We start from the raw sequence: 21,744 nt of genomic DNA, 5'->3' as shown, positions 1-21,744 counted from the left end.
CATAGGAACGTTTGAATTTCAAGTGAATTTTGTGTAAGCAAAGCGTTTGTGTGATAGAGATCTTAAAGCGGAAAACAGAAACTGTGATACAATGTAGCTGATGTCATTTCCAAAACAAGATGTGAAATGTTTCACTTTTGGACATGTGTTTAATGATCACTAGTGCTGTGCTTTGATAATTAGCCATACCGTCATCATCAACACATTTCAATTTGCAGCACAAGTTGTTGTCTATGTTCTTAACATGTTGTTATTTCTCAAGCGCTTCCAAGGTCCTATTGCATGTCAACATCATGATCATCGTCAGCAAAATATGGAACTCCGACGAGGAAGCTTTGCCTCAGTCTTCATTAAATACACAGGAGGAAGGGCGCGAACAATTTCGTGAAAAGCTAATGAAGTCAATGAAATTGGTGTTTCGAATTAATTGTTAAGATTTTGACATATGCCATTATACTGCAGTTTGGTACATGTATATGATGCATGTAACAGTTATCGTGGCTTGCTGCAAAATGGACAGTGTATGAACAGTTACAAAAATATCTTGAACAATATGTAATCTAGTCCTTAAGTTTGATACTTATATTAGTTATAACTAAAACCAATATATTCACTAATATATTATCAAATACTGTCCAAAATGATTCGCCAAAGGGGACGTCCAGGAACTGGGAGAGGAGTACCCTTTTTGATAATTATTGATGTCATTTTTGCAATTATAATGGTGTTTAAAGATGTAATGGTGGCAATACACAAGGCTCTGCGACATATATCAGCTGAGGCACCTCTCATTGCACTAGGAGTGTTTATTATTGCAATCATACTACACATATGCTTACAAACGGTACCACCACCTGTATCATTCCCGGATGTAGATGTTCATAACTGGATTGACAAGAATGGCTTACAGCAATACAATAAAATTTTTACAGAGCAAGGTATATACTACTTTATACATATTTGTACACACTATTTTATACATATGAAAATAAGTTATTCATGCAGTTTGTTTCAGCCTTTTTTATTGAAATAAGAAAACATGTTCATGTGTTGCAAATTATTTGTATCCTTTATTCCTTAACATATTTATTTACATAGAGAGGGATAATTGATCTAACTTATAAGCTGGAGGATTTCCAACTCATATATCAATCACATTCAGAATGGTCCTTTTGTGTCCTAGTGGAGCAGTGCCTCCAAAAATCATTGCCACAATTTTCTATACTAATTTTTTAGCTCGCCTATTCTAAGAATAGGGGGAGCTAATGTTGTCACCCCGGCGTTGGCGTCAGCGTCAGCGTTGGCGTCCCATTTCACGTTAAAGTTTTTGAGCAAGTTTCTGTTTTGTCAATTGTTTAAGCTTAAGTCATCATAAATGTTTATGATTTTATTTTCCTAATGTGTATGGATGCTTAACGTGATAATACTACCAATTTGAGGCCCTTTAGGTTTTTTTTGAGTCTGTTAATTTGTCATATTTCCATGTTAAAGTTTTTGAGCAAGTTTCTATTTTGTCAATTGTTTAAGCTTAATAAGTCATCATAAATGTTTATGATTTTATTTTCCTAATGTGTATGGATGCTGAACGTGATAATACAACCAATTTGGGGCCCTTTAGGGGGTTTTTGAGTCTGTTAATTTGTCATATTTCCATGTTAAAGTTTTTGAGCAAGTTACCATTTTGTCAATTGTTTAAGCATAAGTCATCATAAATGTTTATGATTTTATTTTCCTAATGTGTATGGATGCTGAACGTGATAATATAACCAATTTGGGGCCCTTTAGGGGTTTTTTGAGTCTGTTAATTTGTCATATTTCCATGTTTAAATAGTAAATACTTAAACATCAACTTATTCTGAATAGGCGAGCTTTGCTGTTCTCCAACAGCTCTTGTTAGGTTTCCAATTATTTTATGCGTATACAAGCATTTGTCCAAAACAAACATTACTTAGCTACCATTCTTAATATCTACTGTACCGCTTACAAGACACAAAATTCATAATTTGTAGACTTGCCGTATAAATTCTCTTCAGAAAGGCCTTCATATGAAAACTATAACAATAATGTCTTGCTGAGAATTTGATATTTTATACGGTTCAGTTTTATTGCCAGCTAGTAAGCAATATAAAACAAGTAAGATAAAATGCATGCAAATGTTTTAATAATGGTTTGCATAACCATTACTTTGCTCTATTAGAAGTAATAGACACCAATTGTAGCACTAGAGACGACACCATTTTCCGTCTTAAAGTCTTTTGAGCTACAATATTGCAGCTTTAACTTATAATATGAAAACAAATTGATTTATAGCTTACTTTGTTGAATAATTTTATGAAAGGCAAGTTCAAATTTGTTTCTAATAAGCGCCATCTGAGTTGCTTAGATTTTTTAGCACCCTGGGTGCTTTTTGGGTCGATTACGGTTTTTGTTTTGAGTACGCTTTGACCTTGTATACTAATCTGCTAGACATTTAAAATTGTTGATTCCTGCAAACAATATGATGCTTTTTATTGCAGGTGTACAAACAAGTAAAGATGTACTAGCACTGGATCTGGAGACGACACAAGGATTTTCTTCACTTCATCCAGACCAGCAATTAGAACTTCTAAGTGCATTCAATGCGTTGAAAGAAGAAACTTATTTCCTGTTACTCCTGAGGAAAAACAAAGTTTCTTCCCCAATTTTTGACAGGTGAGATTTGTAAATTACATTTATTTTACATTATTGGTCACATCATTCTGACAATTAAGTCCAGGGAAAAGCATGCTAATAAGGTAAATGTTTGAAGGTGACTAGGAATTAGCTATATGTAGATATCCATACCATTCCGACAGGTTGAAGGCCAGAGGAGTTGTGTCATTAGTGGCCTTGTCACAGCTGTCTGATGATGTGATACAGTTAGTTACTGAGGCGGATGGCACACTGACAGACTTACAAAACCTGAAGCACTGTGTTACACACGCCAGGGATTACAGTGCTAACCGAGAGGAGCTCTACCTCTATAGTCAAGTGGGAAAGGACTTTGACTCGTCAATCACACCAGTAATAATGAAGATCATCAAAATAGGTAAGTCTTTACATAAAGTCTATCATAAATCTCAAAATACATTTAACAGATACATATAGGCAGAATTGTCTCCCTTAGAAATGTTGGACAGATTTGTGAATGATAAAGGGAGATAACTTCAGTAGGACTAATTGACATTTACGTACAGGTCTAGAAGTGTGGCTGAAGGCAGATGTAATAGAATTTTTTTTGTTATTTCAAATGGAAGCATCTCAGAATTTTACTAAATGAAAAAGATAATCTGAGGAATTTTCTAACTGGAGGCTATTGATGCTGACACTGAGCATTGAGAAGGGATAGCCTGCATGATTATATTTTTTTTTCAAATAACAAATCTGCTGATTATACTGTTTCATCACTTATAAGTGGCTAAATCAAATGCAAATACAACACACACATAATTCTGTTTAAATACACCGCCATGTTTGATTTACCAGAAACCATGAAAAAATGAAATAATCAATAATAACAGGTGAAAAGATTTGAAGTTAAAAATAAAATAAGCAAACTCAGTATAAACATTGTGAAACTTAATAAATACCAGTATCATATGGGTTTACCCAAAATAAATTTTCAAACTCGAGTTAAAAAATCTATGAAATCATCTTTCGTAGTAAAAAAATTTTGTGTGGGTTATTCCAAATATGGTAATTTTAAGGTAATGAGAAGCAGCATGCATATGGCGACCAAATGAACTGTGTCGGAGATGCGAGTCAAAATGTGCTTACAAACGTGATTTAGACATGAAGGTGGATAAAAGGATAATCAGTTTTAAAAATGTGGGATATTGTTGAATTTAATTGCAAATTTACATGACACATGTGAATTGTATCTTTTTCACTGCTGGATGTTTTGCAACACTTCGGTCTGTGGGATAGAATCGTAACTCTGACGAAGACCATCGGTCAGAAATCCTCTTTCCATCAATCAGAGCCATATGTTGTTGCAGCCAGGTGTTATATAAATATCAGTCTCCAGATTTAATGTAGAGGAATATGTATTTGGACTCATGATCATGAGACACAGATTACAGAAAAATCCAAGTTAACGCCTGGCTAACATACGTCTTTACTGAATCAATTAAGCAACTATTTTCACAGAAATCAAAGATTCATTTCTTCCTAATCTGTTGGAGAAATGTGGATATGTGTAAATTTATTAACTATGGAAAAGGCTGTTGTGACTGAGGCTTATATAGAGGTAATTTGTTTGATAATACCTATTAAAAAGATGTGGCATTGTTGTATTTTCTGAATTTACTCTCTCGTGAAAGATTGTTCTTCAAATGGTAGCAAGGGTCATGGAGCAATATCCCAACCAATCATAGGTGAGATTACATACTTCTATTGTCTAATTGCTGTATCGGGTCGCTCACCTATCACAGTAGCTACTGATGAGCCCCGACATCACGGCCGATACCAACACTTAATATATTTTGTCAGTAAAAAGCTATAAAAACAGGACATGGAAATTGAATTTGTTAACCTAAATTTGTCAAATTTCTTATCAAAGTTTATGTTTTTGTAAAACTTTTTGTCTGATAAGAGTCTGTTCTTGATTAAAGCCTGTGTGATCTGATTATAGACTAGTCTGAATGATAATCTCTGTGGTCTGATAATTAACTATAGTCTGAATAATACATATGTACATGTAGCCTATGTGGTCTGATAAAAGATTTTAGTAATAGGGTTTTACTAATAATCCAGTTTATTTAAGTCCAATTAATAGCTGGATTTCTGCAGAAAAACCACCAATCTACTGGTATATTATAAACATTTATAAATCATATGGCCAATACCGGGTAACTATCCCATGTGGGTTTAACACTCAGAACCCAGAGATAGAGAATTTATGGCTGGCTACGCATACCTAATCACTTGACTTCCACTACCACTCTTTCTTCCTGTATAGAGATGCCAGACGGCATTTGATTTAAACTATAATTTGATGATTTTTCTGATATTGATGTGAATCATTTGTCCAGATTGGATTCAATTCAAGTATCAAGTATTACTTGCTTCATCGGATGACCAGAGTTTGATTTTATCTTTATGATGAGCACTTGCAATTTGAAGATTAATTTGTTATGATATGAATTATGAACATTTATTATTGTATGAGCTACCTGTATTTGAATAGTTATGCATCAAGGTTGAATGGATGCAGCCTTCAGTAGGTATACAGAGACACCTGTCCAGCCATGTAATGTTTCCCAGTGTGTATTAGATACTTTTTAACAATTACCCGAGAAATGACTTACACTGACTTTTTATGTTTGTGAGGGTAATAATGACTAAGTAGTGTTATAGATATCTAATCATTACAGGTTTCAGCAAAGTGGATAATAGTAACAAGACATAATGAGTGATACATTGGTTCTTTACTGAATCAATGATGACCCCTGTTACATAACAATGACCTATTGTTACCGATGTGTGTTACCTGTTCTTTACGTCCCCCTGAGATCAGACGAAACACACATGTGGTGGTGTTAACTTTGAGATTCATTAAGGTGTATTATGTCTATATGGAGTAATGCTGACACCTGACTGTCATACCTGTATAGGTAAATAACATCACATGTGGTCAGGTATTGTATTATTCTTATGGATCATCTGTTCAGAGTCACATGTAACCTTATATTAGTGATGAAAGTTATTCAAAACATCTTCAATATCTAAGTTTGGATAAGGACATATAGAATGATGATAGGTGATTCTGCTTCAGGGAAGTGTACCAAAGAGTATGGAGGCTAGGATGGTTTGTAAAGAAGTTCCTGAGGGATGTTAGGAAGGTTTCAGTTAGAGGGTTGGGTGCACAATTATGGTGATTTATAGAAAAGGTCATGATAGAGTGTAGGGAGGATTAGGGTTAGGATAGAGGGTGTTTTTGAGTTAGGCTGGCTTGTAGAGGTGGACATGAGGAGTTGAGATAGGTTTTGTGGTTGGATGGTGTGTCAGGGGTTGTGAGGAGTTGTTGGAAGTTAGTGTGGTTCTAGAGAGGAGTGTCAATTTGTAAACGGGATTAGGTCAAGGTCACTGATGTTTTGGGATTAGGGAAAGTTTAGGATAGGGTGCTAATATTATAGGATTAATAGATGGCTTGGATGGTAGGACTTTGAAGTAGCTAGTAATGCAAAAAAGAAAAGAAAGAAAAAAAAATATGTAAAATTGTTTGTTTCAGTTTGACAGCTCATTAGGTCATTGACAGCCAAGGTCATTTAGGCAGGTGTAAAATTGCTAGAAGAATCCAGCAGTAGCATGACATATAGATATATCACCAGTGTAGATGAATGTAATAACAATAGTAGGGGCATTATGTAATTGGTCCCATTTAAATATTAATTTCATGTGTTACCACTGTGTGGTATCGGAGAATGATGGTCTCTATTGCTATAAGTAATTTCCTTCATAGGCTGATCAATATATTTACAGAGGGACTGTCCAGAGAACGGACATGTAATAGCTTCCATTCATCGAATGTGTTTGGAATGGCCGGCTGATTAGTACGATGGATTAGTTATATGGTGTATAAGCATCATTTTATATGGTGACAGGGTCTGCTGGGATTCTATGATAGAGGGCTAGCCCTGTGCGTGACAGGGCACTATATCCTGACTCTAGATATTTTGTATCTAATTGTGGTGATTAGGGAGATGAAATTGTTGATCACCAGTGTCTGTGAAACACACCAGTGATAAGTGGGTGTCAGAAAATCAATACAAGATGTCTTCAGTTCTCCTACATCATGAGCCAGAACTCTTTGTGTTGGAATAAGTACACAAAGACATTAGGCAGCATTGTCATCGTGAGCTGAGGGTGACAGAGATGTTGAGAGTTAACATGTGTGAGGATCTGGACATCTGTGTGTGGTACATATTGGTAGGGATGTAGTCGGATTTATATAAGGACAGATGTATGTGGTATATAAGGATGAGATCATGTGACCCTGACATTAAATCCTTGATGGTAAGTGTACTTCTGTATTAATGGAATTCAACAGAATTCTCTTGGTGTTTATAGGTACTTTGTTTCTCAGAAATAGCGTTCTGTTCTTTTGTTAAACAAAATGTTGTAAATAGAAGCTGGTTTTATGTGGTAGAACAGAGTTTATAGTTACAGAGAGGGATATAAACAGATGGAGCTATGGTCATGTTTACAATGTTTAGTATGGGTAAATTAAGTACTCATACTTTATTGTGAAAATAAATATGTGTAATAGATAATTTACATGTTAATAATGATTTATGCTTATTACAATAAATGAGTTATACCCATGGACTGCCAGATATTGGGTACTGTATTTTTGCACGTATAGTGTGCACCCGCGTATAGTGCGCTGGTACGTTTTTGAGTTTCGTTTTGGAAAAAAAATTCAAACGTTCAAACGTTTTTCACATGCTGGAGAAACATATTTATAAGGTAATCTGTTTAATGTGACGAATCAATTTCACACATATACATCGTTTCAAGCTCCAGACTATATTCATTTAGCCATTTAGATTTGGAGATACCTTACTGAAGATTCATGATCGTAACATGTGTCCAGTCATGAACACACATGCTCTCAAAATCGACTTTCAAGGAATTTAAGTAAGAAATTTCAAGTGATGTTTTCCTTTTATATTGAATATATGCATTGATCATTGACTTAAAGATCCAAGTATTTAATCATAACCCTATCACGACAACATGTACAAAATGTTACTGCACTTACTAGTTGGGACCTGCCGGTCGGTGATCATGACCCAGGACCTGGCTATGCCTTGTACCTGCGTAGTGCGCACCCCAACTTTTGACTTGATAATTTATGAAAAAAAGTGCGCACTATATGCGCAAAAATACGGTAATTGTTTTATCCCCTGTTGTGGGTGCATCACCATTCCATCCATTGGTGATACATCATCATTTATCACATAATCCGCCTGATATCCAGTGATTTCGCTCGTTTAATATTTTTGCGTATGTCACTAGTGTAATATGATCTGGGGTGATTTTCATTGGCTAGAAATTTATTGTGACTTCAGATAGAAACAATGAAATGACGTCAGGATTACGAGGACGGCAGGACAAAATGCTGGATTTTTCCAAATACAAGGCTTGCAAAAATAAAAACTTCTTAGACGCGATTCATAAAATCTCATAGGAAATGAACACTCATGTACGATCCTATATTTATTAATCAAATTCTTAATAACAGATGTTTTGGTCTTGTTTTATTGTAATCTACTCTTTATACAGAGTTATCACCCTTTTGTCACCATCAATCATTACTGCTACCATGGACTTATCCAAACTAGTACAATAATACTGGTTCTGGAGTACAGTGAAACACTTCATTGTACTTATTGGAGATTACCGGGTATATCAAATATAAGATTAATTTTGCTATGCTTTTTAATTGATTTGAGCCAAATCAGTGTCACATGTCTTGTTCCTTAGGTAGGGAATTCAATGAAATATCTACCTCTTCATTATGAAATTAAATTGCGATTTTCAAGACAAAGAATTTTTACCGGTACATGTATTATTTTTGAATTTTACTATTGTGCACAAGAGACACATACAACACCACTGAACCTGTTCTGTAAGGGTATGAAAAAGTCGAACTTTGATGAATGTAAATTAATGTTTATAAATTTTGGTGCAATTCAATTTTAGTACAAAATTGGTTATGAATACCTTGGTAAGTTAGTGATTTTATTAATATCCTAATAAGTAAGTGATTTTATGAATACTCTGGTAAGTTAGTGATTTGATGAATACCCTGATAAGTTAGTGATTTGATGAATACCCTGGTAAGCTAGTGATTTGATGAATACCCTGGTAAGTTAGTGATTTTATGAATACCGTGATAAGTTAGTGATTTTATGAATAATACCCTGATAAGTTAGTGATTTTATGAATAATACCCTGATAAGTTAGTGATTTTATGAATAATACCCTGATAAGTTAGTGATTTTATGAATAATACCCTGATAAGTAAGTGATTTTATGAATAATACCCTGATAAGTTAGTGATTTTATGAATACCCTGATAAGTTAGTGATTTTATGAATAATACCCTGATAAGTAAGTGATTTGATGAATAATACCCTGATAAGTAAGTGATTTTATGAATAATACCCTGATAAGTAAGTGATTTGATGAATAATACCCTGATAAGTTAGTGATTTGATGAATAATACCCTGATAAGTTAGTGATTTTATGAATACCCTGATAAGTTAGTGATTTGATGAATAATACCCTGATAAGTAAGTGATTTGATGAATAATACCCTGATAAGTTAGTGATTTGATGAGTACCCTGATAAGTTAGTGATTTGATGAATAAGTTAGTGATTTTATGAATACTCTGGTAAGTTAGTGATTTGATGAATAATACCCTGATAAGTTAGTGATTTGATGAATAATACCCTGATAAGTTAGTGATTTGATGAATAATACCCTGATAAGTTAGTGATTTTATGAATACCCTGGTAAGTTAGTGATTTTATGAATACCCTGATAAGCTAGTGATTTGATGAATACCCTGATAAGTAAGTGATTTTATGAAAACCTGGTAAGTTAGTGATTTTATGAACATCGTGATAAGTTAGTGATTTGATGAATAATACCCTGATAAGTTAGTGATTTGATGAATACCTGGTAAGTAAGTGATTTTATGAAAACCTGGTAAGTAAGTGATTTTATGAATACCTGGTAAGTTAGTGATTTTATGAATACCGTGATAAGTTAGTGATTTGATGAATACCCTGGTAAGTTAGTGATTTGATGAATAATATCCTGATAAGCTAGTGATTTGATGAATACCCTAATAAGTAAGTGATTTTATGAATACCCTGGTAAGTAAGTGATTTTATGAATACCTGGTAAGTTAGTGATTTTATGAATACCGTGGTAAGTTAGTGATTTGATGAATAATACCCTGATAAGTTAGTAATTTGATGAATACCCTGGTAAGTTAGTGATTTTATGAATACCTGGTAAGTTAGTGATTTTATGAATACCGTGATAAGTTAGTGATTTGATGAATACCTTGGTAAGTAAGTGATTTGATGAATAATACTCTAATAAGTTTGTGATTTGATGAATAATATCCTGATCATAAGTAAGTGATTTGATGAATAATACCTTGATAAGCTAGTGATTTGATGAATACCCTAATAAGTAAGTGATTTTATGAATACCCTGGTAAGTTAGTGATTTGATGAATACCCTAATAAGTAAGTGATTTTATGAATAATACCTGGTAAGTTAGTGATTTTATGAATACCTCGGTAAGATAGTGATTTTATTAATATCCTAATAAGTAAGTGATTTTATGAATACCCTGATAAGTTAGTGATTTGATGAATAATACTCTAATAAGTTTGTGATTTTATGAATAATACCCTGATAAGTTAGTGATTTGATGAATAATACCCTGATAAGTTAGTGATTTTATGAATACCCTGGTAAGTTAGTGATTTTATGAATACCCTGATAAGCTAGTGATTTGATGAATACCCTGATAAGTAAGTGATTTTATGAATACCTGATATGTTAGTGATTTTATGAATACCGTGATAAGTTAGTGATTTGATGAATAATACCCTGATAAGTTAGTGATTTGATGAATACCTGGTAATTTAGTGATTTTATGAATACCTGGTAAGTAAGTGATTTTATGAATACCTGGTAAGTTAGTGATTTTATGAATACCGTGATAAGTTAGTGATTTGATGAATACCCTGGTAAGTTAGTGATTTGATGAATAATATCCTGATAAGCTAGTGATTTGATGAATACCCTAATAAGTAAGTGATTTTATGAATACCTGGTAAGTTAGTGATTTTATGAATACCGTGATAAGTTAGTGATTTGATGAATACCCTGGTAAGTTAGTGATTTGATGAATAATACCCTGATAAGTTAGTGATTTGATGAATACCCTGATAAGTTAGTGATTTGATGAATACCCTGGTAAGTTAGTGATTTGATGAATAATACCCTGATAAGTTAGTGATTTGATGAATAATACTCTAATAAGTTTGTGATTTTATGAATAATACCCTGATAAGTTAGTGATTTGATGAATACCCTGGTAAGTTAGTGATTTTATGAATACCTGGTAAGTTAGTGATTTTATGAATACCGTGATAAGTTAGTGATTTGATGAATACCTTGGTAAGTAATTGATTTGATGAATAATACTCTAATAAGTTTGTGATTTGATGAATAATATCCTGATCATAAGTAAGTGATTTGATGAATAATACCTTGATAAGCTAGTGATTTGATGAATACCCTAATAAGTAAGTGATTTTATGAATACCCTGGTAAGTTAGTGATTTGATGAATACCCTAATAAGTAAGTGATTTTATGAATACCCTGGTAAGTTAGTGATTTTATGAATACCTCGGTAAGATAGTGATTTTATTAATATCCTAATAAGTAAGTGATTTTATGAATACCCTGATAAGTTAGTGATTTGATGAATAATACTCTAATAAGTTTGTGATTTTATGAATAATACCCTGATAAGTTAGTGATTTGATGAATAATACCCTGATAAGTTAGTGATTTTATGAATACCCTGGTAAGTTAGTGATTTTATGAATACCCTGATAAGCTAGTGATTTGATGAATACCCTGATAAGTAAGTGATTTTATGAATACCTGATATGTTAGTGATTTTATGAATACCGTGATAAGTTAGTGATTTGATGAATAATACCCTGATAAGTTAGTGATTTGATGAATACCTGGTAATTTAGTGATTTTATGAATACCTGGTAAGTAAGTGATTTTATGAATACCTGGTAAGTTAGTGATTTTATGAATACCGTGATAAGTTAGTGATTTGATGAATACCCTGGTAAGTTAGTGATTTGATGAATAATATCCTGATAAGCTAGTGATTTGATGAATACCCTAATAAGTAAGTGATTTTATGAATACCTGGTAAGTTAGTGATTTTATGAATACCGTGATAAGTTAGTGATTTGATGAATACCCTGGTAAGTTAGTGATTTGATGAATAATACCCTGATAAGTTAGTGATTTGATGAATACCCTGATAAGTTAGTGATTTGATGAATACCCTGGTAAGTTAGTGATTTGATGACTAATACCCTGATAAGTTAGTGATTTGATGACTAATACCCTGATAAGTTAGTGATTTGATGAATAATACTCTAATAAGTTTGTGATTTTATGAATAATACCCTGATAAGTTAGTGATTTGATGAATACCCTGGTAAGTTAGTGATTTTATGAATACCTGGTAAGTTAGTGATTTTATGAATACCGTGATAAGTTAGTGATTTGATGAATACCTTGGTAAGTAAGTGATTTGATGAATATTACCCTAATAAGTTAGTGATTTGATGAATAATACTCTAATAAGTTTGTGATTTGATGAATAATATCCTGATCATAAGTAAGTGATTTGATGAATAATACCCTGATAAGCTAGTGATTTGATGAATACCCTAATAAGTAAGTGATTTTATGAATACCCTGGTAAGTTAGTGATTTGATGAATACCCTAATAAGTAAGTGATTTTATGAATACCCTGGTAAGTTAGTGATTTTATGAATACCTTGATAAGTTAGTGATTTGATGAATACCTTGGTAAGTAAGTGATTTGATGAATATTACCCTAATAAGTTAGTGATTTGATGAATAATACTCTAATAAGTTTGTGATTTGATGAATGATATCCTGATCATAAGTAAGTGATTTGATGAATAATACTCTGATAAGTAAGTGATTTGATGAATATTACCCTAATAAGTTTGTGATTTGATGAATGATATCCTGATCATAAGTTAGTGATTTGATGAATACCTTGGTAAGTTAGTGATTTGATGAATATTACCTAATAAGTTTGTGATTTGATGAATAATACTCTAAGTTTGTGATTTGATGAATGATATCCTGATCATAAGTAAGTGATTTGATGAATAATACTCTGATAAGTTTGTGATTTTATGAATACCCTGATAAGTAAGTCATTTGATGAATTTGCATATTCGCAAGTATTGCTTTTTCAAAGAACGTTGACTTGCAATTGGAGCAATCATATTTAGCACATAGTTGTTTGTGCAGAATGTGGTGAAGTATGATTACCGCTACAATACCGCTGCAGTATCTATATGTTTGCAGTATTTCAATCCAATAACATTGGTAAAAGAATATCCACGTACCAGCCCCAGATATAATACCAGTTGACTTCAGTAGAATATGGCTGGTTTTGATGAAAGTTTTATTACAAGAATCAATATATTGCCAGGATTCATTCCTGATTTGGTGATGTTGAGTGAGTAAGATAGATTAGGACTGTCACATAAATATTTGATGTTTTTGATCAGGTTAGTATCAGGCCAAGCCAAGGTCATCGTACATATTCTTGTTATTCACACTATAACGTATGTAACGCATGTCTCCTGGGTGTTACTGGGTGTTACTGAATACAAACATTATTTTAGACAGCTTTTATAGTCATCTTTTTAAAAGCAATGTCTTGGTAAGTGATTTAATTGAGAAAATCTTTATACTCGACTGCCAAAGTATGACTCCGTTATTTGGAACAGAAAGGAGTTCATTGATCGCCCTCCCGGAACAGAAAGGAGTTCATTGATCGCCCTCCCTAAGTATTTATCTATGAAGGTACCAGGTAGACTTATATATTGCAAGCTTTATGTATATCATCAGCATTACATGTATATCTATGTTTTTGTAAACTTTCGTGTTGGCTGCTACGTACCCTATTCCTGGTGTGAAGTCAGGTAAAAATGAAAATCTATAAAAGAAAAATATCAAGTAACTGGAAAATAGACATTCCTCAGACTGGGCAGTAGTCATCATAAATATACCCATATCTATAAACTTGACTATTGGATAGATTGGCTCAAAATTGTAATGTTTTATTTTATCACAAATCTATTAATCCATTAAAACAACATTAGCAATGTATGTTGAGTATAGAGATAGATTGATCAGTCTTGGTTACCCTTCCTACACATCAATATCTAAAGATGACTTCAGTAATGGATTGTGGGAGATTGATACAATTTAGGGAGGAAAGTTTTACAGCTCCAAGTTTTAGTTATAGATCAGGCCAGATCAATATTGGTTTGTATGGCGATTTGTCTGCAGTCTGATGTGGTATAACGTGGTATATTGTAGATCATTTATCATGACTGGATAGGAAAGCTACATAGAAGCTACTTTGTATGTTCAGATCTGTACTACAGAAATAAAAAAACACCAAAAAAACCAGGATGTTTATCAAGTAGACATTTAAACATCTTGATGTGAGGATTTACCAGTATTTAGTACCCTGCATATTGGTTATGTAAAATAAGTAACAAACAAGGAATAGAGACAGTAACATCATTCATCCAAAGTGTATTAGAACTCTCATTAGTAGGTTCAAATTTCAACCATTCCTGCAAATTGTACATTTTAGTAGTATTTCATGCATCCACTCTGGTTCCATTCTGTCCCATCATGATGTCATACAGATACTCTATAGTTAGAAGCCGGAGAGGAAAGATGGGGAGGAGGAAAATATTTTTAACATCTTGGGTAGATAATCTAGAATCAATTTTCAAATTGGAAAACAATTCTAATGAACTATTTGCTAATTCATTTGATCACTGATTTAAAGATATATGTGTATAGGCAAGGGAATAGTTTCATACCTTTAATTTTGTATTGCTGTGCTTCAAATAGTTAAATAAGCAGTGGGTCAGATCCTTATGTGTACACCAGCTGTAAATTAACATTATAATCTTATCACAGATTATTTGGCTATTGTTTCTATGGTAATAGTAAGATATAATATCTACTATGGCTAGTAGGCTGTCCAGACCTGATAAATTACAGTGGTGAGACACATACAGTGTCCAGTATACACCTTATGGTGTATAGGACCCTCATCAAGGTGACCATATATATTGACCACTGAGGTTGAACACTGAATGCTGCTTTACATTTCATCCTACAGTCATAAATGAACTAATAGTCTTTTGAACACAAACAACATGATGTATAGGTAGGTTGTTTTAACAAATGCATAGTGTGTACTTGCATAATTATTTATATCAAGCTAAAATAGTTACACATACAAAGTTGTTAAGTTATAAACTGTATAGTTGATTTAGAGTTTTCTAAAAGATGCTCCACTGCTGACAAATGGTATTTTTTCTCTATCCAAAACAGGAGCAGCCAATAAAGTATTTTTCTCCAGTTACAATAGTTACTTACTTTACACCATTACCACCATTGAAAAGTTTGAGCTTCTAATTTTTCTTCAAGACAAAAAAACAATTAATTGCATCCCGAAAAAAATCTGTGGTACTATGTTCTATATGGAATGAAGTTCTGACTGCACATACACCAAAAGCAAAATAAATTATTTGATATTATTTTTTGTGTTAATTAGACATATATACACGATTAAACATCAATTATTGTTCAAATGATGAGTATCATTTATGCTCTGTCAGCGGTCGAGCATCTTTAAAGAACATCTTAACTGAGAAAAAAATCTAGTGTCAAGGTGATATTAATTAAACAGCTGTTTCTTTTGGACAGATGATGTTTATTAAAACACATGATCTTATTCTTTCATAATAATGAGCCATTGTGACAATATAAACCACAAGTTCTAAAAATAGAAAGATAAGGTTAAGTATTGAAATTATGAACCCCAATATCTGTGAAGAAATGTGAACATGCATAATTACTTATGTAGAAGAACATGGAAACATTATACACATTCCTGTCGAGTTCCCGGACCAGGAATCAATCCTTGGTCAGAGGTGTGAAAAACTACAGCTCTACCGACTGAGCCAAAAAGCATGCTCCATGGAATTAACGAATGAGATATATACATGAAGAAGCCACAGCAACCGTCCCTTTTTCACATTTTAATACATTGTCCATTACAGTACTGAAAATGAATGTTGACACTACTAGTGTAAAATTCTTTTGCCTAATGGTTTATTATGTTACACTTTCTGGAAATGTCTGCATGTGCATATGATACATATAGTCATCCATCATCATTGTAATCTGATTATACCATTCCATGTGAATGTTTTATGATATTGTGTCATAAAACTAATGGATAATTTAATTTTGACTTTGTTATTGAGGCTCTATGATGTGTATTGTAGCTTTCACTCCAGGATCCATTTACTATTAATATTGAGTTACTTGTCTGACAGTGGCTTTGTCTGAAACACAAGCTTTATTGAAGTATGTTTCAACAATCAAGATGAAAAGGATATAATTGATTTACACAACTCTTCAATATGGAGTTCCTAGCAGTATTTTGGTTTTTAATACCACTAGGTTTTTTTTAAGACCCTCCTGTATTCACTCTAGCCTTATTGTGATCAAAGGAAGATCCTCCTGTATTCATACTGATCTAATTATGTTTATAGGGATATCATTCTGTATTCACTCTGGTCTAATAGTGATCAAAGGAAGATCCCTCTGTATTCACTCTGGTCTAATTGTGATCAAAGGAAGATCTCCCTGTATTCACTCTGGTCTAATTGTGATCAAAGGAAGATCCCTCTGTATTCTTTCTGGTCTAATTGTGATCAAAGGAAGATCCCTCTGTATTCTTTCTGGTCTAATTGTGATCAAAGGAAGATCTCCCTGTATTCACTCTGGTCTAATTGTGATCAAAGGAAGATCCCTCTGTATTCTTTCTGGTCTAATTGTGATCAAAGGAAGATCCCTCTGTATTCACTCTGGTCTAATTGTGATCAAAGGAAGATCCCCCTGTATTCACTCTGGTCTAATTGTGATCAAAGGAAGATCCCTCTGTATTCACTCTGGTCTAATTGTGATCAAAGGAAGATCCCTCTGTATTCACTCTGGTCTAATTGTGATCAAAGGAAGATCTCCTCTGTATTCACTCTGGTCTAATTGTGATCAAAGGAAGATCCCTCTGTATTCTTTCTGGTCTAATTGTGATCAAAGGAAGATCCCCTATATTCACTCTGGTCTAATTGTGATCAAAGGAAGATCCCTCTGTATTCACTCTGGTCTAATTGTGATCAAAGGAAGATCCCTCTGTATTCTTTCTGGTCTAATTGTGATCAAAGGAAGATCCCCCTGTATTCACTCTGGTCTAATTGTGATCAAAGGAAGATCCCTCTGTATTCTTTCTGGTCTAATTGTGATCAAAGAAAGACTCCTGTATTCACTCTGGTCTAATTGTGATCAAAGGAAGATCCCTCTGTATTCACTCTGGTCTAATTGTGATCAAAGGAAGATCCCTCTGTATTCACTCTGGTCTAATTGTGATCAAAGGAAGATCCCCCTGTATTCACTCTGGTCTAATTGTGATCAAAGGAAGATCATTGTATATTCCAAGGATTTATAAGTGAGAAGGATTCGTGACTGTCTCTTTACATTACTAAACACCACGTGAGATGCCTATGAACCAGAATAAAAACCGTTTTTCTCAACAAATACTTGTCTTATCGAGTCAAACAAAACACCATTGTAAAGTTTATTAAATTTCACAACGTTTATTACTTGTTTTAAAGACGGAATATTTAGAGGATATGTCTTAAATTTTCGTTAAAAAATCGACAGCTCATGAAATGAGGGCCCCGCTTCAGAAATTAATAAGGCAACCCTCGCACCCGCAAGCTACATCAAAGGCTGCGTCGGCGGATATCAAAGGAAAATCAGTCGTCGCCCAACGTCACGGTCAGTGCACAAACACAAAAGTGCCTGCCTTGGACTTCCCCAAAACCCAGTGTGACTTATCCTTCTCATATACGTCCTTGTATATTCATACTGGTCTAGTCATGATCAAAGTTAGATAACTTTTTATTCATACTGATCTAATTATGATCAAATGAAGATCCCTTTGTATTCATACTGATCTAATTATGATCAAATGAAGATCCCTTTTTATTCATACTGATCTAATTATGATCAAATGAAGATCCCTTTGTAGTCATACTGATCTAATTATGATCAAATGAAGATCCCTTTGTAGTCGTACTGGTCTAATCGTGATCAAAGGAAAATCCCTTTGTAGTCGTACTGGTCTAATCGTGATCAAAGGAAAATCCCTTTGTAGTCGTACTGGTCTAATCGTGATCAAAGGAAAATCCCTTTGTAGTCGTACTGGTCTAATCGTGATCAAAGGAAAATCCCTTTGTAGTCGTACTGGTCTAATCGTGATCAAAGGAAAATCCCTTTGTAGTCGTACTGGTCTAATCGTGATCAAAGGAAAATCCCTTTGTAGTCGTACTGGTCTAATCGTGATCAAAGGAAAATCCCTTTGTAGTCGTACTGGTCTAATTGTTATCAAAGGAAAATAACCCTGTATTCATAATAGCCCAATTGTGATCTTTTAAAGATCACTCTTTTGTCATAGTGAAAACTGCTAAAGTGTTATACACTTTTTTTCCGTCTGTCCGAGGTGTAAACTTTCTAATTTCACCACTTTTTAAGTCACCTGAGACCTAGCAAGATGTGTTAGAATCAAATACTCTTCATAGATAGAAAGGTTATAAGGCCCTTTATAAATATTGTGAATTATATGACCCTGGGGTCTCACGTTTCCCTTGGGGAGGGCGTCAAGTTTACTTTAGTTTATATATGAAAAACACATTTATGATGATTATTTGCTCAGTTTTCAAAGAAAATGAGTCAAACTTCATTAGAATTATTAGCCTAAGATATAGTATTTTAACATGCATATCAGTCCTCGCTGACCCCCTGGGGGACCAGAGGGGTGGGGCCAAACAGGGTCAAAATGATTTAAAATTTCAAAAAATCTTTAAAGAGATAACAAGTTAAATTCATGAAATCACTGACCGACTTCAAGGGCCAGTATATTAGTGTTAATATGTCTTTTGTTTCATTATAAACGAAAAATCATTTTAACGTGTTCACGTGAAAATTAAGCTCGAAAGATGCCCAATCATCATGTGGTCAACCTCTGCAGACTGGATCTACAAAGAAAATAATACTCGCTATTACGATGTTTGATACACACAATATTGAATTACGACAATGTGTGAATTAGGTGTTTCAAATACTCGCTCTGTGGACATATATACCAGCACAATTTGCTCATATTAGCAAGAAGGAAAAAGTTTAAACAAACACATGTGTGCTTACGCTAGTTACTTGGCTCACCATTTGCAGGTCGTGTGGACGGAATTCGGATTTCCAACAAAACCCGAATGTACTGAACACGTGCTGTGATTGAAGGCGTTTTATTCAAAACCAGGAATATATGATCCCTAGATTTCAGCTCTCTTATAGGCCAACATATGCTTTTGGAGAGCTAAATCATCAAATTACATGTCCATGTTCAAATATCAAATGTTTAAGCGACATATCATTACAGTGAAATTCGCATGAAATATAAATTTAATTGTGACCCAAGGAAAGTCTAATTTGTATTCACTCTGATCTATTTATGTCTAAGGGGAACTATGAAGGGTGCTAGTTAGAATTACTTTATTGATTATTCAATGTACAGAATACATATTTCTTAATTGTGGTTGTTATGGAAGACAGCTAGCTATGCCATGTACTCCTATTTATACAGACATCATTGACAGATGGCTGCTTGCCTGCAGGGAGTTCATGACCATTTTTTGTGATGGGATTAAAGCTTATAATACTACAATGTGTTTAGAGAACATGTTGGCTGATAGGAGAGTATTGTATTATGTGCTGTATACATGCAGATTGTCAGCACTATAGCTTTGTTTGTAATGTAGGGTCAAGAGGAAAAGGATTTGTTTTCAGTCATTCATTTCCTCATCTCAACAAAAAGCACACTCTCAGGGATATGGAATGGTGTTATAAAAACACGATAATTTGCATGATCTTTGATAGCTATTCTGCCTGCAGGACTGCCCAAGTACACTATTGGGAACTATTATCTAGTCTGGTTAGGGATGACAACCATATTTGTGGATATTACAAAGTGATATTTATACTGCATAAATGTTTAATAAGCTTTCTTGTTACTTTTTACAGCTCTGACCCTGTTCGTGGGATCAATTCTGTGTTTTGTATTCATCATGTTTGAGTGTGTAAGAAGTGTATTCCATCGACGGCCCATAACACTCTCTGGGGGATCTGTGGCTCCGTTCAGTTGGCGATCTCGTCTCCCCTCGTCTCGATCTGTGGCCCCTGTAGCCCCCTCCCTGGCTGTCCAGAATGCAGACAAAGGCTGGCTATGGAACATAATATGGGGCACCAATGTGTCCGCCCAGTACTGCGTGGTCCAGTGGGGCTGGACAAGTCCTCATGTGGTCGGCAACACCATGTCCTTTACTGTACAGGTAAGATTTGTTTATTGTTATAGAGGGTTTTCATCCAAAATGTTTGATTTCTCTAGTATTCTGTAAACGTAACTATTTTAGTGCTGTCAGATTTTACACTAAAATAAAACTACTACTTAAATAAGTATATCTATATAGGAATAATTAATATTCATATTTTCCCCAAATAAAGTATATTTTTTTTTCATTTTCCCTTCTTTCATCATTGGATAATTGACTATTTACTTTGTCTTCCACTCATATTCTGTAAATTATATTTGTTCTCCATATTTCTTAGTAAGTATTGAAGGGGTCTTAAATTTCATTTGGAGTGTTCTTTTGATTCCTAGTTGTGCCTATTGTATTTTAGGATTCACTGCTGGAAGGTAACCATTCAACTGTTTGTCTTGAAAACTCTAAACTAATCTTCTACTTTCATAGATATGACCCCTATATATGCTAGTTGTACATTATTGTATTCAAAACAAATTACAAAATTATACTATGACAGATTAAGTTTGTTACATCTATTTTTAACACTTCCATGAACATCCTCACAGTCAGTTTCCAGCATACCAAAGACCATTCTAACAACATGTCTTACTTTCAACCATTTCCAGCATTGCCTATTAAATGTGAGGAAAATTTTCATTGTTCATACTTGCTGTAAAATAACTTAGAAGCCTGATGTATGATATTACAGTAGCTAAAATAAAGTAGGACTTAGCTAAAGGACACACAGTCTGTCCTCTTACAGAGTGCTGAAGCCTTTAGTATATTGATCTGACCGTTGTCCAGCCATGGCTGTAATGCTAATCTTCATCAGTAAATAATTAAACTGGTATGTTAAGGTCAGTAGACTGTCTCGGTGATGCACACTCTTCCTGTGTTTACTTATCACTGGCAGATGTTGGTGGGTTCATCACTATCAAATGTTGGTAGGTTTATCACTGTCAGATTTATCACTTTCAGACATTGATAGGTTTATTACTGTCAAATATTGGTAGGTTTATCACAGTCAGATATTAGTAGGTTTATTACTGTCAGAGGTTGATAGGTTTTTCACTGTCAAAGGTTCATCACTGTCAAATATTAATAGGTTTATCACTGTCAAATGTTGGTAGGTTTATCACTGTCAAATATTGGAAGGTTTATCACTGTCAAATGTTGATAGGTTTTTCACTGGCAAAGGCAAATGTTGGTAGGTTTATCACTGTCAAAGGTTCATCACTGTCAAATGTTAGTAGGTTTATCACTGTCAAATGTTGGTAGGTTTATCACTGTCAGATTTATCACTGCCAAATGTTGATAGGTTTTTCACTGTCAAATGTTGGTAGGTTTATCACTGTCAAATATTGGAA

At 33.9% G+C, this 21,744-nt stretch overlaps 1 protein-coding gene across 1 annotated transcript in view; it reads left to right on the top strand.

Moving 5' to 3' along the window:
- Nucleotides 1-78: 78 nt before the first annotated feature.
- Nucleotides 79-21,744, top strand: part of LOC138319138 (apoptosis-resistant E3 ubiquitin protein ligase 1-like) — a 54,189-nt gene continuing 32,523 nt past the window's right edge. The window contains exons 1-4 of the mRNA XM_069262078.1: nt 79-938; nt 2,517-2,691; nt 2,835-3,067; nt 20,097-20,404. Coding sequence (XP_069118179.1) covers nt 641-938; nt 2,517-2,691; nt 2,835-3,067; nt 20,097-20,404 — 1,014 coding nt within the window. The 5' untranslated portion in view covers nt 79-640. The remainder of the gene's footprint in view (nt 939-2,516; nt 2,692-2,834; nt 3,068-20,096; nt 20,405-21,744) is intronic.

This window comes from Argopecten irradians, chromosome 3 (assembly GCF_041381155.1).
Source record: "Argopecten irradians isolate NY chromosome 3, Ai_NY, whole genome shotgun sequence".
Taxonomy (NCBI): domain Eukaryota; kingdom Metazoa; phylum Mollusca; class Bivalvia; order Pectinida; family Pectinidae; genus Argopecten; species Argopecten irradians.
Note: the sequence above shows the minus strand (reverse complement) of the source record. Positions and strands in the feature narration are given on the sequence as shown.